General features: G+C 41.9%; 1 protein-coding gene across 2 annotated transcripts; it reads right to left on the reverse strand.

Moving 5' to 3' along the window:
• Positions 1-1,797: 1,797 nt before the first annotated feature.
• On the reverse strand, positions 1,798-6,567 carry LOC147460269 (pentatricopeptide repeat-containing protein At1g11290, chloroplastic-like). 2 transcript variants are annotated; one of them, XM_086511352.1, is made up of 2 exons: positions 6,399-6,567; positions 1,798-6,171 (listed from the first exon to the last, which is right to left on the reverse strand). In XM_086511352.1, the coding sequence occupies exon 2, from the start codon at positions 6,093-6,095 to the stop codon at positions 3,957-3,959; it is 2,139 nt and encodes a 712-aa protein (XP_086367478.1). In that variant the 5' UTR covers positions 6,096-6,171; positions 6,399-6,567; the 3' UTR covers positions 1,798-3,956. The 2 variants fall into 2 exon arrangements, with proteins under 2 accessions (XP_086367478.1, XP_086367479.1); XM_086511353.1 differs by lacking the exon at positions 6,399-6,567 and having other exon boundaries at positions 1,798-5,842; positions 5,943-6,080.
• Positions 6,568-20,975: the final 14,408 nt, after the last annotated feature.

The following is a 20,975-nucleotide window of genomic DNA, read 5'->3' on the forward strand; positions in this document are numbered from 1 at the left end:
TGTTCTCAATCTTTTTTCTTTGGTTTATAGTCTCACCATCAATGTAAGTAAGTCCCAACTGATCGATGCATCTGTCTCAATGATTTGAACACCTGATTTGGAATGGAAAGAAAGCAATACATCTTTAGGCATCTAGTGTATCTCATTGATGTAGATGAAACAACTCATACAATGGGTTTTCCAAAGGTTGGAATGGAAAGAGGCTTCCCAAGCAACACATCTTTAGGCATCTAGTGTAGCCCATTGGTGTAGATGTCAATATGAAACAACTTATACGATGGGTATTTCAAAAGGGTATACACATTGTGAAGAATGTCCTCTACATCTTGATGGAGAAACATTTAATCCATTTGCCCCCATCTTAGATTTATATTGGCCCTTGTTTAATTGGTTCGATAAGTCACTAGCTGCTTTCCATGTACTCATCAGAAGTTTTTATGGGGTTCTAATAATGACTCTACTCCTCTTATTGCTTGGAATTCCATATGCATGCTTTGTTTTTGGGAAAGAAGGCCCTACTTGTTGGCATTGCCAGCTTGCAAAGAGTGATACAGACGTGGTGCTATCAAATGTTGTACACATTTTTAAGGCTTTTAGAAGCTATTTTGAGAGCAGAGTCCCGCTTTTATTTATTTGATTAGTAAATTGTGTTTAAAAGTGTAATGTTGATGTCTCACTATCATTTGAGTGAAAATTGGGATTAGTTGCACGTTCCATGCCTAAAAGTGTGGCCCTTTTTAAGAGAATTTCCAAATGAGGGCGAATTGTGATTGATTAGTTTCTCTAAAGAGAAGGTAATACACGTTTTGAGCCCTATATACAAGACTCTACTTTGCAAAATTTACCTTTTTGCCTTATAAAACCCCCTATTGTATACTAACGTTCATATGGTCAATTCAAAATTGTAACTGGCTTGGCATTGACAAGGCCGTTAGAACTAAAAACTTATAAAAACAAAATGTAGTTGTGAGACGAAGTGGCCGATGCAGTAGTGCCCTGCTGCCACCTCACTAATATAAACAAGTGAAAGGGTCACAACAGCTTTCAAAAACAATAAGAAAGTGATAAGATTGTTTAAACTTGTATCAGTGTTTGGGAAAGGATTGCATCAGCTTAATCTTGAGCCAATTGAAAATCAAGACTAGCTAGCTACAAACCATGGTAAACGAAAGAAAAACGTATGAATATGTAAGAAAGTCCTCCAAACATTTTACAAATGTCAAAATTTTTACTAGTATTTTCGATTTTTTTCTTTATGAGGAGGAAACTCGATCAGTAGCCGCTTAATAAAAGAGACTTTCTTGAATGTTAACACTAATTGGAATCAAGCTATAAAAGGAAAGAAATGTAAAGCCATGTAAAGTTGTGAAATGAAATGTGAAATAAAAGAACTAATTAATATATGTGTGTGTGTAGAATTTATTAGAATTATGCAAGGTGAAGCTTCACTTTAGCATTCTAAAACTATAGAATGCAAAAGAGACATATATGTGTGTGTGTGTGTGTAAAATTCAATAAAATTATGTAAGGTGAAACTTCAATTTAGTATTCTAAAACAATAGAATGCAAGAAAAATAAACTCAGGATGTGAAATGAAAGTAAGTCTCCATCATGCACTGAAACCTATGAAAGTCCCCCTAACCCAGCCCAACACTAAGGGTTTCTTTTAGAAAGGCAAAATGTAAAATAATGGATTACTTGGCAATCCCCACATAACCGCACGTTTTTGATGATGCGCATATCCATCCTTTGGGGTGTACTGATAGTTGCACGAGCAATGGCCACTTTCCCATAATGTTGACAAAGCAAAACCTTCTTTGAATCAAGGGGAGAGCACCCCTTCTGAAGTTACGGGGTGTTTGGGCGTGTCTCAGTCCCAGTGTAGCTGATCGTTCGAAAAGTGAGGCCCAATGCAAATTTGGGGGATACCCTTCGAGGGACAATTTAACAAGATCTTGTTGCTTCAAACAGATTTGTCCACTTTGTGGATGCTCAGCACCCCCAACAACAAATCAGCGCCATTCCTGATTCTCATGCTTTATGCTGCCTCCTGCATATGCCAGCAGCTGCATAAATGTTCCTCATTAACACATGCTGCAGCATTACATTTATCTGATTCTAATGCCTGCTCAAAGGCCAAACTTCCAAGCTCCACAATTCCCCATTGTCGACAAGCACCCAGGAGAGCCAACCAAATTGGAGCATAATTAGATGATGTCATCATCTTGACTAGCTTAATTACTCTCATTGCTTTGTCAAAATGCCTTGCCCGCTCAACAGGGTCAACCATGTAAGTGTCGTGTTGTTTGTCTGGTATAATGCCCTCATCCAGTAGACCTCAGTAACTACAGGCATTGAGCACAAAAAGAAAAGTGATTGCAGTTGGGGAGGTGCCCTCATGTTGCATCCGACAAAAACTTCCTCAGCCAGCCCTTGCTGGGCATATCCTCGCCAAGAGACTTCGTCTAACGAGCTTAGCATCTGCTTAAAAGCTTCCTTGCCACAGCCATGCTGGGCGTATCCTGCAATCACCGCGCTCCAAGCGACAGCATTTCAACAGAAAGCTCATCAAGGACATTCTACCGACATATATATCGACAAAGAACCGCCAAGCACGACGTCATTGTCCAACAGCCCCTGACTAGCAATCACATCATGAATTCTCTCACCCATGTTAACGTCTTGTGTGAGGCCACACGCCTTCAAGAAGCAAATAGGTCATTGCATCTGGAGAGAGGCCTTCCCTTCGCATCTGGTAAAAACAGCCCAGAGCTTCGTTGCCACAGCATGTAGGGTATATCCAGCAATCAATGCGTTGCAAGAGACAACATTCTGGAGAGGAAGCCCATCAGTAACTTTTTGTGCATTCTCAAGGGCACCACATTTGGCATACATATCGACCAAGGCATTGCCAAGCAGCACACCTTTCTGCAACAGCCCCTGACTAGCAAACTCATCGTAAATTCTCTCACCCAAGTCAACGTCTTGCATAAGGCCACACACGCCTTCAAGGTGCAAGTATAGGTTATTGCATTCAGAGAAAAGCCTTCCCATTGCATAAAACAGACCAGAGCTTGCTTGCCACAGCCATGTTGGGCATATCCTACATGCAACGCATTCCAAGAGACAACAGTCTGGACAGGAAGCGCATCAAATCCGTATCGTGCTTTTGTTAGCCACATTTGCATGCATACCGACCAAAGCACCGCCAAGCATGCAACAGCCCCTGACTAGCAATTCTCACCCATGTGAAGGTCTTGCATAAGGCCACAGGCATTCAAGGTGCAAGCATAGGAGATTGCATCTGGAGAGGGCCTTCCCTTTGCAACCGCTGAAAACAGACCAGAGCTTCTTTGCCATGTTGGGCAGATCCTGCAATCAATACGTTCGAAGAGACAACATCCTGGAGAGGAAAGCCAATCAAGAACTTCTCGTGTCCGTCAGACTAACTCTGCTGGAGAGCGAGATCCCTTCAGCCTGATCATTCCCTGAAGATGAGAAGAGGGGGGGGGGGGGGGGGGTTTGCAGAAAGAGTTTTCGTGAAGTTATCAATAGCCACATAACAAGCTGCATGTATATTTTATAATCTTGTTGTAATCTGCAAAATGGGGACCTTATGTCACAAGGCTATGGGCTTCCTTCAGAGTTATACACAACAAGCACCCATGAAACTTCTAGTTGACGTTTCCCCGAGGCAATTTGCATCTTTGAAAGCTGTTTTATTGTTCTCTATTTTTTATGTTAGTGAGGTAGCAGCATGGCAATTCTGTAGACCAGCATGTTTTTGGTGATGCACAAATCCAATTGATGATTGCACAAGCAATGGCCAGTTCCTCATAATGCTGACAAAGCAAAATCTTCTTTTAATCAAGGGGAATATTTTGTTTTGTGAGCCACCCAATGCAAGTTTGGGGAAGACCCTTGTAGGGACAATTTAAGTTCAAGATCTTGTAGCTTCAAATAGATTTGTCTGCTTTGACGATGCTCAGTTTCCCCAACAATAAATCTATGAACCTTTCAACTTGCATGAGACCAGCACTATTCCTGATTCTCATGCATTCAATGTTTTGTGCCGCCTCTTGCATGCCAGCAGCTGCATAAATGTTACTCATTAACACATATGCTGCAGCATTACATTTATCTAATTCTATTGCACACTCAAAGGCAAATCTTCCAAGGTCCACATTTCCCCATTGTTGACATGCACCTAGAAGAGCCGACCAAACTGGAGGATAATCAGACGATGGCATCATCTTGATTACTCTCAAAGCTTTGTCAAAATGCCTAACCCGCCCGAAAAGGTCAACCATGCAAGCATAGTGCTTTTGGTCTGGTATAATGCCATATTTTTCCCTCATGCTATCAAAAAGCATTTGGCCCTCATCTAGTAGACCTGAGTGACTACATGCATTGAGCACAATAAGAAAGGTGATTGCAGTTGGGCAGGTGCCCTCTTGTTGCATCCAACAAAAACACTTCAGAGCTTCCTCGGCCAGCCCTTGCTGGGCATATCCTCCTATAAGAGCACTCCAAGAGACTTCATCTGGAGAGAAACCCTCACTTCGCATCTGGTTAAAACAGCCCAGAGCTTCCTTGCCACAGCCATGTTGGGCATATCCTGCAATCACCGTGCTCCAAGCGACGACATTTCGCACAGAAAGCACATCAAGAACTTCTCGTGCTTTTGATAGGGCACCACATTTGGCATACATATCGACCAATGCACTGCCAAGCACAACATTTTTCTCCAACAGCCCCTGACCAGCAATCTCATCGTGAATTCTCTCACCCATCTGAAGGTCTTGCGTAAGGCCACACCCCTTCAAGGTGCAAGCGTAGGTGATCGCATCTGGAAAAATGCCTCCCCTTCGCATCTGGTGAAAACAGACCAACACTTCCTTACCACAGCCATGTTGGGCGTATCCTGTAATCAAGGCGTTCCAAGAGATGACATCCCGGATAGGAAGCCCATCAAGAACTGTTTGTGCTTCTGTTAGGTCACCACATTTGGCATACATATCGACCAAAGCATTGCCAAGCAAAACATGTTTCTCCAACAGCCCCTGACTAGCAATCTCATTGTGAATTCTCTCACCCATGTCAACATCTTGAGTAATGCCACAAGCCTTCAAGGTGCAAGCATAGGAGATTGCATCTGGAGAGAGGCCTTCCCTTCGCATCCGGTGAAAACAGCACAGAGCTTCTTTGCCACAACCGTGTTGGGCATATCCTGCAATCAACACATTCCAAGAGACGACATCCCGTAGAGGAAGTCCATCAAGAACTTTTTGTGCTTTCATGAGGGCACCACATTTGGCATACACATCGACCAAAGCACCACCAAGCACGACATGTTTCTCCAACAGCCCCTGCCTAGCAATCTCATCATGAATTCTCTCACCCATGTGAAGGTCATGCGTAAAGCCACAGGCCTTCAAGGTGCAAGCATAGGTGATTGCATTTGGAGAGAGACCTTCCCTTTGCATCTGGTGAAAACAACCCAGAGCTTCTTTGCCAGAGCCATGTTGGGCATATCCTGCAATCAACGTGTTCCAAGAGATGACATCCCGCACAGGAAGCCCGTCAAGGATTTTTTGCGCTTTCTTTAGGGCACCACATTTGGCATACATATAAACCAAAGCATTGCCAACCACAACATGTTTCTCCAACAGCCCCTGAGTAGCAATCTCATCGTGAATTCTTTCACCCATGCCAATGTCTTGCGCAATGCCACAGGCCTTCAAGGTGCAAGCAAAGGAGACTGCATCTGGAGAGAGGCCTTCCCTTTGCATACGGTGAAAACAGTATAGAGCTTCCTTGCTAGAGCCATGTTGGGCATATCCTGCAATCAAGGCATTCCAAACGATGACATTCCGGACAGGAAGCCCATCAAAAACTTCACGTGCTTTCGTGAGGGCACCACATTTGGCATAGGCACTCACCAATGTGCTCCCTAAATATGCATCTCTCTGAAGAAACCCACTTTTCGGAAGCTCAGATTGTATCCTACTGACTCCATACAAATCCTTCTTCTGAGCACAGGCTTTCAGTCTGGTCAAAAAAGAAAAAACTAACTGCTTTCCACTCCTCCTCATGCTCTTCCTGTCTATGCTTGACTCGAGTAGCAAATATTGCTTCTTCCCTATATTTGTCAGAGCATTTGCCGCAGCTCTGTGGACGCAAAACAGGTGACGCTTACAGGACATTCATCAAGCATGAAAAAGAACTGTGTGTGTGTGTGTGTGTGTGTGTGTGTGAGAGAGAGAGAAAGAGAAAGAGAGAGAGAGAGAGAGAGAGAGAGAGAGTGTGTGTGTGTGTGAGAGAGAGAGAGAGAGAGCAGCAGCAGCAGCAGCAGCAAACGAGGAGAAAGAAAACCGAAAAGAGAAAGCGTCTTTTACCTTGACAGTATGATGCCCCTCAGAGGCCGCCAACATCGCCCTCGACTTGTCCCTCATTTGCAGATGAGGAAGGACAGAACAACGAGCCATTGTAAGAAAACTGTGCTGAAGAGCGAGACCCAGGCTGTATCATGGGCTAAAGGTTTTTTCTTCTTCTTCTTCTTCTCTATCTTTTTTTTTTTCTTTTCTTTTTTTTCTTTTTGAGGAGGGGGGGTTTGCCCACCAAGCTATGCATACAAGCTTACGAGATGGGAGATGTCCTACCCGCAGACAGTGCCTTCAAGGGGCAAGAAGCTTCAGTCACTCTCTTAATCGAAAAATTGAGGCTTCATGTCCAAAGCTATGTGGACAAAGAGGACTTCTTTATCTCTCCTCTCAAGCATGAGGATGTAATCCTAGGGGCACCATGGTTTGACCGTCTGGCTGCCAATGTTAAATTTCCTAAAAGGAGAATCTCCTTTAAGTTCAGGAAAAAACACATGTATATAGATGCTAAGGAAATGGGTAACACTATCCCCATTGTACATACACCAACTTTCAACGAAGTAAATAAAGAGCTCTATTTCCGTGTACATGATTTTTGTTAAAGATTCTCAAAATGAACCTAATGCTTTAGCAAAAGAAAATAAAAGCAACCAAAAGGAATTAAAGTTATCCAATTTTCTCAAGGGGTTTCAAGATGTTTTTATTGACGACATCCCTTGTGAGCTACCTCCTAAACGAGGTAATGATGACCATGCAATTGAACTTCTTCCAGGAAGTTCACCGCCTAACAAACCTCCTTATAGAGTTTCTCAAGCTCAACAAGAGGAGATTATGCGGCAAGTGCATGAGTTAGTTGAGAAGGGCATGGTTAGACCTAGCTCATCTCCATTTTGCTCACCTGTGCTATTAGTGCAAAAGAAAGACGGCACATATCGTAAGTGTGTCAACTATAGAGCACTAAATAGGATCACTATCAAGAATAGGTTTCCCGTTCCACGGGTAGAAGACCTATTTGATAAGCTACAAGGATCGACCTACTTCAATAGGATTTACCTAAAGAGTGGCTATCATCAAATAAGGATAGTTGATCAAGACATTGTAAAGACCGCATTTCACACCACATTTGGTCTTTACGAATACATTGTCATGCCTTTTGGCTTGACCAATGCACCAGCCACATTCAACCGCTAGATGGAGAAGCTATTCAGGCCTCATCGAACCTTCATTGGAGTGTTCTTTGATGATATTATCATCTACTCTAATTCATTAGACGAACACAAGCAACACCTCCAGGTAATATTTCAAGTTTTAAGAGAGAATAAACTTTATGTTAATCGAAAGAAAAGTGAATTTTTCTTGCAAGAGATTCAGTATTTAGGTCACATTATCTCTCAAGATGGCATCCAAATGGATCCATCAAAGTTAGAGGTAATAAAAGGATGGCCTAAACCAAGGAATCTTCATGAACTAAGAAGCTTTATAGGTATGTGTGTATACTATAGACGCTTCATAGAAAAGTTCTCACAAATTGTGGAACCATTACATGACCTAACAAAGAAAAGCGTTAGGTATACATGGTCTGCTAAGGAGAACAATGCTTTTGAAAAGCTTAAAAAAAGCTTATCTCTCAGCATGTGCTTACACTACCGGATCTCTCAAAACCATTTGAGGTCCAATGTGATGCTTGTGGTGATTGCCTTGGAGTTGTTTTGCTCCAAGAAGGGCACGCCATAGGCTATGAGAGTCGAAGGCTCGACCCTGTTGAGCAAGCTCTAGGCATAAATGAAAAGGAACTCCTTGCAGTTCTACGTGCCTTAAACTCATGGAAGCACTATTTATTGGAGACTCCTTTCATTCTACGAACGGATCACCAAAGTCTTAAGTACTTCATGACGCAGACCAAGCTCTCCGACAAACAAATGAGGTGGGCAAATTTCCTTTCGCAATTTCATTTTCATATTGCTCACATTGCTGGCAAGCATAATCAAGTAGCTGATGCACTCTCAAGACGGCCGAGAGTGAATGCGGTTTCCATAGCAACTCACAATGATCTATCTTCAATGATAGATGAGTATGCTATTGATCTCGATTTTAGAGATGTGATTTCAGCCCTTGCATTAGGGAAGAAAGAAGAACCGTTTACTTTACAAGATGGTTATCTTCTCTATGGCAATAGACTATGTGTTACTAACTCACTACGTCAGAAAGTAATGTATGAATCTCATGCTCCACCTTATGCGGGGCATAGGGGGATTCAGTCTACCTTAAAGGGAATTGAGACATATTTCTATTGGCCTACCATGAAAGTGAACATACAAGAGTATGTTTCTAAATGTGTGGTATGCCAAAAGACAAAAATTGATAGAGGGAAGCAACTTGGATTTCTTCAACCCTTGCCAATCCCTAATTCACCATGGGAGAGCATATCCATGGATTTTATCTTTGGATTGCCTAAGTCTATCCATGGGAATACGGGAATATGGACGATAGTAGACAGGTTCAGTAAACAAGCTCATTTTATACCTGTCAAAAAGACTATCAAAGCCCATCAAATGGAAACCCTCTTCATTTCAAAAAATTTCAAGTACCATGGCTTGCCAATGTCCATAGTGTCGGATAGAGATCCTAGAATGACCAGTAATTTCTCGAAGGGTCTCTTTGAGAATTTAGGGACAAGGCTAAACTTCTCTTCGGCCTATCATCCACAAACGGATGGCCAAAGTGAAATAGCTAACCTAACCATTCTCGATCTACTAAAAGCCTATGTAACGGAAGTAGATCAAAGATCCCAATGGGAGAAGTACTTACCCTTAGTGGAGTATGCTTACAATAACACAGTACATACTTCCACGGGAAAAGCACCTTTCGACATAATTGAGGGAAGATCAAAAAGTCCCTTGCTACTTAAAGTACATGGGAAGATCTTCGCTACAGATGAGTATAGCCGAAACCTACAAGAATCTTTTCAAAAGATTAAGGATGCTATCTCTATCTCATAGCAAAGGCAAAAGGCTGCTGCTGACAAGCACAGAAGAGCCCAAGCCTTTAAAGAAAACGATTGGGTCTTGTTAAAGTTTCCCAAGGCTCGATTAAGGCACGCGACGGGCAAGAATCCTATGGGCCACCAAAAGTACTATGCTAAACTAGCAAAAAGGTACTATGGTCCCTTCCAGATTCTTAGGCCAATCAATGAGATGGCCTATCAACTCAAGTTGCCCAATCATTGGCTCATACACAATGCTTTCCATGTGAGCCTATTAAAGCCTTACAAAGGAGAGCCACTTCAAGAACCAACTATTGAAGACCCACCGGAGATCGAGGACTAAGAGGAGGCGCTGCAACCCGAGTCCATTCTCCGACATGAAGACAAGGTACTAAGAGGCGGTAAGACTATCCGACGATATCTTATTAAGTTTAAGAATTATCCTTTTGAAGATGCTAGATGGATGCAAGGCATACAATTAAAGGATAACCTAAACCTTGTCAATGCTTACAATGCTTCCCAATAGTAAGCAAATGTACAAAATGTTAAAAATGAACAAAGTTTTTGTCTTATAAGACTCTCTTTTTCTTTATTGTGCAGAAAAATGAAGTAGTATGCATGCTTAGATCAAGTTTGCGGAGACGACGTCTCCCAAACACCAAGTAGAGCTTGTCACTCTACTATGGAAGATTGATAGGACTAATGTGCAGACATGCTTGCGGCAGCCTCAGGCTCTCAAGCGCCAAATGGACTAGTCATCCATTGTGGAATGATGTCGTAGGGTAACATAGGGATCCTCTACCCGCTAAGAAAAGGACTCATGAATATGCTTTATCTTCTCTACACCATAGTCGAGGACGACTATGATTTCAAGAGAGAGGTAATGTCATAATAATCAATATCTAATTCTCCTAAATGATTTTCTCATATTAAACTGATCATTTAATGTGTGGAAGTGACAGGGGAGAAAAAGCTAGAATATTGGTTAAGCTAGCAAACCGGCCACAGTAGGGATCCAAAGGAGGGAAAATAGGGATCCAAAGGGGGGGCCATCTGCAAAAGAGCCATGTGCAACAATGGGCTAAAAAGACCCTAAGGTTCAGCCCATTAAGACTTCCAAAATGCTAAGGTTCCAAAATTCAAAGGTTGTGTCCAAAAGTCAACCCTAGGGAAATTGGATGCTTTGTGTGTGACCAAAAAGTCTTTTCAAATCCCTACATAGGAGGGGGCGAGCCTTTGGAGTAGGGGATGAGAGAGAAAGTCACACACACACACACACACATAGGCTCCCTTTACACAAAGGAAATTAGGGACACATGTCAACTTCCTAGCCCAGATGCCCACAAGGTGTGCCCAATTCCTATTGGATGGCCTTGGAGGTGGACCAATGAGATTTAGGCTAGAGTAAATCTACTTTAATTAATTTAAAAACTCTTAATAAAAGAACCAATGAGAATTAATTCCTCTAGAAGACTATTGGACAGTCTTCCAAGGGGTCCAATGAGCATTCAACAACCCAATGGCTTGCCTGATTCCTATTGGCCAGGAGGCAAAGGGGTCCAATGAGAGTTTAGTTTAATTATTAAATTACCTAAAGCTCTCACAAAAGGGGAAAGGGGGACACATGTCAATAGGCTATGACTTATGCTGCTTAATAATCATTGACTTGACTTGGGGAGGGCCAATGGGGAGATAGCAAGAGGGCTCGCCCAAGAGAGAGAGAGGGGGCTGATTTTTGCAAGGCGTTATCACACACACACTCACACAATCTCATGTGTGAAGAAAGAGAAGACTATCTCTTCCCAAGCTTTAATGGAGAGCTCATCACCTACTCCAAGCTTGTGAGATAGAAGCCTACATCAACACACTCTTGGCATGTGGATGCAAATCCAACCAAGAGCCAAGCTTCAATGCATGCTCATCTCCTCTACCAAGCTAATTACTAAGCTAAGATATGCTAATATGAGTGATTATGTGAGGAGATGTACATCTTTCTCGTAAGATACTCCTCCTTCCTCACAATCTACTCTCATACCCTCCTAGCTCTCACCATCTTCGAAGGTGTGTGAGGTCTTGGGTCTGAGAATGGAGATAATTAAAGTTGTGTTTGCTAAGTGTTTTGCTTAGTGCATGAAGCTTTCATCTTCATTGCACTAGCTAGTCTTGAAGGAACACAAAGAATTGTATTGTACAATGTCTCTCTTAATGGGAGAAACCATAATACAAAGCCTTTTGGAGGGGGGACCGGCTCCATGCAAATCCGGTCCTCAACTGTTGTCAATAGCTTAATTTCTCTCTCTTTTGAAAGTATTGTTGATGCTATCTAACTAGGTGTTATGCTTTTTGTTGCTCTCTCCACCCAAGCACTCTTGTAATTCGCATTAGGAATCTATTCTAATTGTTGGGGCATAAAGCCCAATGTGGTTGCCCAAGTAAGTGGGCGGGCCACCAGGTATGTACACATATTCTTTTGTAAAAACCTAATAAGAACTCACTATACTCTACACATTACAACAGAGCGAGTTCACCATATCGTCGTGCTCTTCTTCTCGCACTCTCTCTCGCGTCGCACTTCCGCTCGTACTCCTTCAACTGGTATCAGTGCTCAGATCGAGGCTCGGGGCAGCACTGCAGGAGGCTAGAGTCACCAGGTCAAATTGGAGTGAAATTCGACAGGCAAAGACACGGCCCCAAATCTTGTGGGAAAACCCAAAGGGCTTGGTGTTCTCAGAATTTCATTCTGAGGTCATCTCGGCCACCGTTCGGCTTCGACAAAGTTTTGCGCAGGCCATTTTTGACTACGTGGTCTCAGCGGGTGCAGATCCGACTCTGCAAATTTGGGGTTTTCGGCCTACGACTGCAGGTGCTGAGGAGATCGACACTCCCAGAGTGTTGATTTGTGGCTGTCTACACACCGAAGGACGGCTCACAGTTCTTGGAGGCGTGTCACATACGACACGGGCGCATCTACACACAGACTATAGGCGACATCCACTAGTTCATCAGGTAGCTTGTGTTTGCTGCTTGATATTCCACATTTCATCCTGACATTGCAGGTACTTCCACATGGGATGTATTGTCAGAGATGATGTATGTCTGTTGAGGGTTTGCTGGCTGTGAGTCACGCAGCAAACAACCGCCGCAGCGGTTACAGCATACAGTGGGAAATTTGTGGATGTATGACTTTGTGGGAAGTCTATGTACTGTCAGATTTACTGCAGCCTTTGTTGAGGGTCGAGTGAGGTTTTATTGAGCTGGGGGATTCTCGAATGTTGAGATCCTTTCGGTGATACAGGTCTTGGAGCGATCCCTCGAGCACCCTTAGATAGGCAGCTAGGATGTATTGACTGTGAGTTAGACAGTTGGGATTGCATCTTTGCTTTACTACCGTTGAGGCATTGTCACAGTCTATGCTTAAAGGACAGTGACAGACAGTACAGGTGCAGGACAGGTTTACCCACAACTTACAGTGTTAGAGAGACAGTGGTTTTTTTTAAAGCTATTTTTGGGTCTGTTTTTTGAGTACACCAAAGCCATTTTACAAAGGAGACTCTGCCAAAATTTTTGCAAAATCTGAAGCTTTCTTGGTTCATTTGACAGGTTGATATTGGTTCAGAGGTCAGTTTACAGAGGAAACTCTGCCGAATTATTCTCAGGAAAGTAAACTACTGTGAAGCGTAGCTATGGCTGGACCACAGGACACTGCTCTTTACAATATCAAGAAGCTGGATGGAACCAACTTCCCATTGTGGAAGAAGCAGATTTGGCACGTGTTGGTACAAAAGAAGAAGATAAAACCTATAAAGCTCAAGGGGATAAAACTAGAAGATATGGACGAAGATGAATGAAGTGAAATGGATGAATTGACACTTTCTACCATTATGCTGACTTTGGCAGAAAGCGTTTACTTCAATGTAGCAGACGAGATGTCGGCTTATCAAGCATGGTTAAAGCTAAGTGATCTTTATGAGAAGCAGAGTGCAGCTTCACAAGTATACTGGCTTAAGAAGCTTGTTGACTTGAAGATGAAAGAAGGGACACCTATGTCCAATCATCTGAATGAATTCAACACAATCTACAGTCAGTTGTCAGCTCAAGGTGTCAAGTTTGATGAACCTGTTAGAGCTATGTTCCTGTTGATCACATTGCCGGAAATTTGGGACACTTTTCGCACAGATTTGAGTAATTCTGCACCTCCAGATGGTTTGAACATAGCAGGTGTAGAAGGAAGTCTGCTTACTGAAGAAACCAATAGAAAGAAAATGGACAAAGGCAAAGGAACAGCCTTAGTTGTCAGGGGAAGGACCAAAGAAAAGTACAAAGGTGGAAAGAGGAATCAGTCTCGTAGCAAGTCTCGCAGTGCTAAAGGCAAGAGTGGCATAGAATGCTACCATTGTGGCAAGAGGGGTCACATGAAAAGAAACTGCAGAGAATGGAAAGCAGAAAAAGGCAAAAAGAAAGCTGAAGATCATGGTGAGAAGAACAAGTCCTCAGTGAAGATTCAAGAAATAAATGTGACAAACACTGTTGCAGAGGATGACAGTCTAGTGTCAGGAGATATCTACTTCTTGAAGAATACAATGGACTCAGCTCTTCTTACAGCATCTGATGGAAATGTACTGAGTGACTGGATTATAGACTCAAGGGCATCACTACATGTGTCTCCAAACAAGGAGTGGTTTACCTCTTATGTGACCACTAAAGATCATGTTCGGCTAGGCAATGGGCAGACATGTGAGATCTTAGGTGTTGGAGATGTTCAATTGAAGTTTCAGAATGGCTCTTCTTTCACACTGAAGAATGTGAGACATGTTCCCACAATTACAAAGAGCTTGATCAGCACAGGTTTACTTGATGATGCTGGCTACGTCACCACTTTTGGACAAAACATCTGGAAGATATCCAAGGGTTCTATGACAGTAGCACATGGAGTAAAGTCTGGAGGACTTTACATGATTTATGTATCAAATGTCTCTAAAAATGTAATCAATGTAACCGAGCAGCCGAACGTTTCTTTGTGGCATAGCCGGTTAGCACATATGTCCAAGAAAGGAATGGAAATCTTGTCTCGTTCTGGTTATTTGCCTGGCTTGTCATTTAATGATTTTGAATTTTGTGAACATTGTCTGTATGGTAAGCAAACACAGCAGCCACATAAGCATAGAAGTAGTAGAAGAGATACACAGTTGGCACTTGTTCATAGTGATTTGTGTGGACCTATGCCTAACCTATCTCTAGGGGGAGCTTCTTACTTTATGACATTTATAGATGATTACTCGAGGAAAGTATGGGTTTACTTTCTCAAGCACAAGGATGAAGCGTTTAGTGTTTTCAAAACGTTTGTGACACTTGTGGAGAATCAGAGTGGCAAGAAGCTTAAATGCTTACGTACTGACAATGGTGGAGAGTATGTTTCAAAGGCCTTTCAGGACTTTTGTGAGTCAAAAGGTATAAAACGTGAACTTACTGCTCCTTACAATCCTCCTCAAAATGGTGTTGCTGAGAGGATGAATAGGACCATACAAGAGAAGGTCAGAAGTATGTTGTCTAATGCACAACTGCTAAATGGGTTTTGGGCTGAAGCTGTATCAACAGCTGTTCATCTTATAAATAGATCTCCTAGCAAGGTTTTGTAGAAGGATTTAGTGGCAGAGATGGTATGGTCAGGCAAGGTGCCCTCATACAAGCATCTCAAAGTCTTTGGTTGTGAGGCATATACTCACGTTGCAAAGGAATTTAGGAACAAACTTGAGCCAAAGAGTAGAAAGTGCATCTTTCTAGGCTATGGTAATTCTGGTGAGATGGGGTACAGACTTTGGGATCCCGAATCCAGAAAGGTTATCCGCAGCAATGATGTTCACTTTAATGAAGCCAAATATCATTCTAAACCAGAGAGGGTTGAGGAGATTAGAAGAGTTGTCTTCCAAGAAGATGGACCTGCACGTGCAAGACAAAATGTCAGGGCTCAAGAGGAGCAAGGACAGGATAGAGTGGAACCACAGGTTGTGGCTGAGCCTGAGCCACCTATTGTGCGTAGATCTGGACGTGTCACGCGACCTCCTGATAGGTTTGTTCCATCTATGAACTATGTCATGTTGACTGATTGCAATGAGCCTTCATGTTACAAGGAAGCAGTGCAAATGAAGGACTCCGGGAATTGGCAATTGGCCTTGCAGTCAGAGATGACAGCTCTGCATAAAAACAAGACATGGAAGCTAGTTAAATTACCACAGGGCAAAAAGGCTCTTCCTTGTAAATGGGTTTACAGGTATAAGATCACCGCTCATGATAGTCAGCCAAAGTACAAAGCAAGGCTTGTTGTCAAGGGCTTTAAGCAAGAACAAGGCATTGACTTTGATGAAGTCTTCTCTCCGGTGGTCAAGATGACTACATTGAGATGCTTTCTTGCATTGGTTGCCATATTATATTTGGTGTTGCACCAAATGGATGTCAAGACAGCGTTCTTGCATGGTGATTTAGATGTGAAAATTTACATGCAGCAGCCAGAAGGGTTTGTTGAGAAAGGCAAGGAAGATTGGGTATGCCAGTTGTTAAAGAGTATTTATGGCTTAAAACAATCACCGAGGGCATGGTACCATAAATTCCACAAGTTTATGCTTTCTCAAGGCTACAAACGTAGTGAGTTCGATCACTGTCTATATACAAAGAAGGCTAAGGATGGCAGTTGGCTGATCCTTATTTTGTATGTGGATGACATGTTGATTGCTGGCAAGCACTTGGAAGAAATTTCAGCTTTGAAGTCAAAGATGGCAAAATCGTTTGACATGAAAGACATGGGTGAGGCAAGTCATATACTTTGTATGCGCATTGAGAGAGACAGATCAAAGAAGTTGATTTGGTTATCTCAAACAGAGTATATTGACAAGGTTTTGCAACGTTTCAATATGGAGAAGGGAAAGGCATTGAGTGTTCCATTGCCACCATATGTGAAACTTAGCAAACAAGATTGTCCCGTGTCTGCGGAAGAACAGGCTGAAATGGATAAGATTCCATATGTGTCTGTAGTGGGTAGTTTGATGCATGCAATGATTGCTACTCGCCCAGACATTGCATTTGCAGTGGGAGTAGTAAGTCGATACATGTCAAACCCAGGCAAGAAACATTGGGAGGCAGTGAAAGGAATATTGAGATACCTGAAAGCTACAAAGAGTAAGCGTATATGCTATGGGAGTCAGCAGCTATGTGTAAAGGGTTTTACAGACTCAGATTATGAAGGTGACTTAGACAACCGAAGGTCTAAGTCAGGGTATGTCTTTACATTGGCTGGTGGAGCAGTATCATGGCGTTCTAGATTACAAGATTGTGTTACTCAGTCTACTACAGAGGCTGAATATGTTGCAGCATCAGAGGCATGCAAATAATCAATTTGGCTTAATCGACTAGTAACAGATTTGGGAATCAAAGAAGAGATGCCTGTGTTATATTGTGATAGTCAAAGTGCTATACAATTGGCTCACAATCCAGTTTATCACTCAAAGACAAAGCATGTGGATGTGAAGTATCATTTCATCAGGGAAATGCTCGAGGATAAGCAACTTCAGCTTGTCAAAGTTCACACCACAGAAAATCCTGCTGATCTACTTACAAAAGGACTTCCCTCAGAGAGCTTTGCGCATTTTCGCAAGCAGTTAGGTGTAGGGTAGTACATCACTTCTCTACATCTCTTGTATATTAGCTTGTATAGTAGCTTCTCTCACACTTAAAGTACCACATTGGACTTTAAGTGGGAGGTTGTTGGGGCATAAAGCCCAATGTGGTTGCCCAGGTAAGTGGGCGGGCCGCCAGGTATGTACACATATTCTTTTGTAAAAACCTAATAAGAACTCACTATGCTCTACACATTACAACAGAGCGAGTTCACCATATCGCCGTGCTCTTCTTCTCGCACTCTCTCTCGCGTCGCACTTCTGCTCGTACTCCTTCACCAATGAAATGCTCACTATGTTCATGCTAATTTCCGCTACACATAAGTTTTTAGACCATTAAATGTTACACTCTTCCTTCCTGATCCTCTCAAAACTTGGAGTGATTGTCGAGGTAGAGCCCTTGTAGCAACAATAGACAAGTTGCTATTGTGTAGCAAGATTCTATCATCTCTCATGTGAAACCTACCTTTCTCTTTGAAGTGATGAAGCCTTGTTGTCTTTCTTGTGTCTCCTCCATTCCTCTCACTCTTTCTCTACTCCCTATCTCTAGTAGTGTATGCCAATGCCAAAGAATGTGTATGCCAATGGCATGGGTATTGATCTCACTCGCTTTTTGGTTTGTTCAGAATTTTTGGCTTGGTGTTTGGTAAGACTCTTCATCTAGCATCATGCATGACATCATTGGAAGCTTCAAATCATCCCAATCCACTTGTAAACTTGTGGGTGACCTTTTAAGCTACTTTAAGGGCCTTTTAGCTAAGACTAGGTGAGTCCACACCCTCTAGTAATGGCCCCCATGGGTACTTACACCCCAAGGTGTCTTTTCCACATACTACCACATGGTTCCAGGCCACCTATGCCTCCTTGTAGATAAGAGGTGTTACACACACATAAACCTAACATGCACAACAACAAGCCCAAAAATTAGATATCATTCTCCACTTGTTCTATCTATCCACCAACACATATGGTGCACATATTTAGAAGAGCTTAGTTGATATTTGGGTGTAGATGAAGGGAGTCCTTTGAAGAACTCCTTGCAAATGTCAATGGGCACAAACAATCCAATCTGTAGAGCTCAATTTTGATAAGAGACAAGTAGAGCACTCAATCAAAATGGAGCAAGTGTTATGACACTTTTCGATCGTACATTCCCAAAATCTAAGGCCTTGTTGCTTAACAATCATGCATTGCACATACCAGCCAACATAAGTATAGGAGCTATCATTATTTTATTTTGCTAAAACATTGATTATAATACTATGCAACACCCATACTATCTATCAAGGTTTTCGGATAACCATTTAGATTAAGTAGTATCACATCATGTTTTTAAAAGAAAATGTGTTCATCAAGAGATTAAATTAGTGAGAAGACTTTTGGTGTTTCCTCATCTAGTGTCACAAAACATAGATCAAATGAAGAGAATGAATCCCTTTTTTTTATTGTCAAGCGTTTTTTTATATTGTCAAGCGTTAAATGTGCAAGATTTGAAAGACACCCAAGATAAAGATGATAAACTTATTTAAACTTGTAGTTACACAAGATAAGCCAAATATGGAGTGCCTTGTCACTCATTGACCTAGTCACTTAGAAATGAATGGTTGCTCTTTTCTATCCGTGCAATACTAGTTAGCTCGAATGTTGAATGGACTCTCACTCAATGCAATCTAGAGTGATATAGCTACTCCATGTGTGCATCAAGAAAACAATGTGCCTTGCAAATTAAGTACCAAGCATGTTACCTACTTTAACACACAACTCAAATCACAACACAAGGATTCAACATTCTCATTAGCAAGCAAGAGTGATTAGCAACTACAAACGCCAATGCATAAAGCAAAAATGGACAAGACATTGGTTGTATTCATGAGCTCAACAACCGTGCATGAAGGACCATGTGGGAGGGAAAGAATATAAGTAAGCAAATATTTAGAGAGGATATGGAAGATATGGAACTCCTTGGTGTTCTCAAAGCTTACAAGCTTTATGTGATTAGCTTTTCAACTTTGGAATCCTCAGAATGAGATAAAAGTGGCTATTTAATGAGCTTAAAAAACTAAGGTTTATGGGTTCATTTTATTTGCGAGCTTCTCTTTTTGTGCTTTTGTGATTGTTTTACATTTTCTGAGCTTTTTGGCATGATTTTGGTACAAAGTAGTATATCATGGCTCAATCTCGCCTTTGTCAAATTGCAAGTTTGCATGAGCTTTTAAACGTTCAATTTTTTTTTTACTTCATAATATAAAATCGTCACCAAAATAACCTTTCTAACAAAAAAACATAGCACACAACTTAACTTCATACTAAGTTGAGCGACATGAATATGGGTGGAAGCATGTTAACGTGTGCGCTTTTTGTGCTAGTTAGCATTTTCAAGTTAGCACATCTTTAAAAAAATGGGCGTCCGGTAAAATTTTTACAAATAATATCAAAATTTATCGGAAGTTGTACATTTGGATTCCTTGTTTCAAGAGCTTTCTACTAATATATCATACATCATAGATCTTGGAGATATATCTCGCGTTATTGTACTAGTTAGCATATGTCAAAATTGTGCTAGGTAGCATTGTCTAGGACATGAAAAAGTGTGACACGTTAACATGCTTTCACCCATATAGATGTGGAGATAGGTATTGTATTTCATCATCATAAAATTGGGTTCATCTTAAATGCATGCTCCAAAATGAACACAATATCTTGGGGAGATAAGGAAGGTTGGTAGATGGTCATGTGTTCTTCGGGTTGAAGTGTAGGAATGTGCACATTAACAAAAATCATGTATGAGCAAGCCACAAAAAACTTATATATTATATCCCTCTTCTAGAAGCTAGGCTTGAGCAACTTGTGTTCGAGACACTAAACAAACTTTTATAGAAATGCCATAGTCTCGGCCACCTCCAACTTTTTCTAAGAATCCGTCGAAATTCCATGCCTCCACTTCCCATTCTATGTTATGCTTCCACTATCCATTTCACTCAAGCTGGCATTAATCAAGGCTCCCACTTTTTATGTGGTGATTCTAAATAAAAAAATATCTTATAAAAGAACCGCCATCTCCTCTTTCATGAAATTTACCCCCTTTTGCAATGGGCTAATTAAACCAAAAGATTACAAATATGTGATCTATGTACCAAGCTCATTTCATAGATATTCTATGTGATATGGTTTTACCCAATAGATTTAAATTTTTTTTGGGAGAAAAAATTGAATTCAAATAAACTAGCCATTCATTAGGAAAAATATGGACTCTCCTTGGGCCTTTTTGATTAGTGAAGGCTTAAGGGAGAACCAATGAGAAGGCTCTTGGGATATCACCTAGAGGGGGAGGAATGGTACGGGTGCAGCCTAATTGTCTCCCTCTTCAATGCTTGGTTCTTAGAGAGAGGTGGGAGGTAGGCTGGGGGGGGTAAATAGGAGGAGAGAGGTGTCATAAAAGAGGGAGGGACCCCCCAAAAAAAAACGCGCATGCTTAAAAATCCTAAAAATTGAAATTTTTTAAAAAGTTCCAAAGTTGACCCATTTGCCTCCAAAACTGTCCCAAAACATAAACTAACTTTAAAAAATCAAATTTTCCCCCCAAAATCCACTTTTCTCTCTCTCCCTCATTACTTTTCTCTCCTACACTCTCCCTCCTCCCATTCTCTCTCTACAATCAAGGCAGCCATAGCCAAAAGCTTTCCACCACTCTCTTCCTCTCTCTCCATAGCTCCCCCTTCTCTCACACCTCCATCAACCCTCTACAGTCCCACACTCCATAGCCCACAGCTCCACTATCCTCTCTACCTCTCTACCTCTCACTCCTCCCCTCTTTCTCTATCTCCACTGTCAAAGCCACCATAGCCACCATAGGCAGCTCACCTCACCCTCCCCTCAGCTCCTCATTCTCTCTCCATAGTACTCAACTCTTTCAAATCCCTTCCTAAGCCCAACTTCCCAAGC

Source organism: Adiantum capillus-veneris, chromosome 4 (genome assembly GCF_014529385.1).
Source record: "Adiantum capillus-veneris isolate H3 chromosome 4, ASM1452938v2, whole genome shotgun sequence".
Taxonomy (NCBI): Eukaryota; Viridiplantae; Streptophyta; class Polypodiopsida; order Polypodiales; family Pteridaceae; genus Adiantum; species Adiantum capillus-veneris.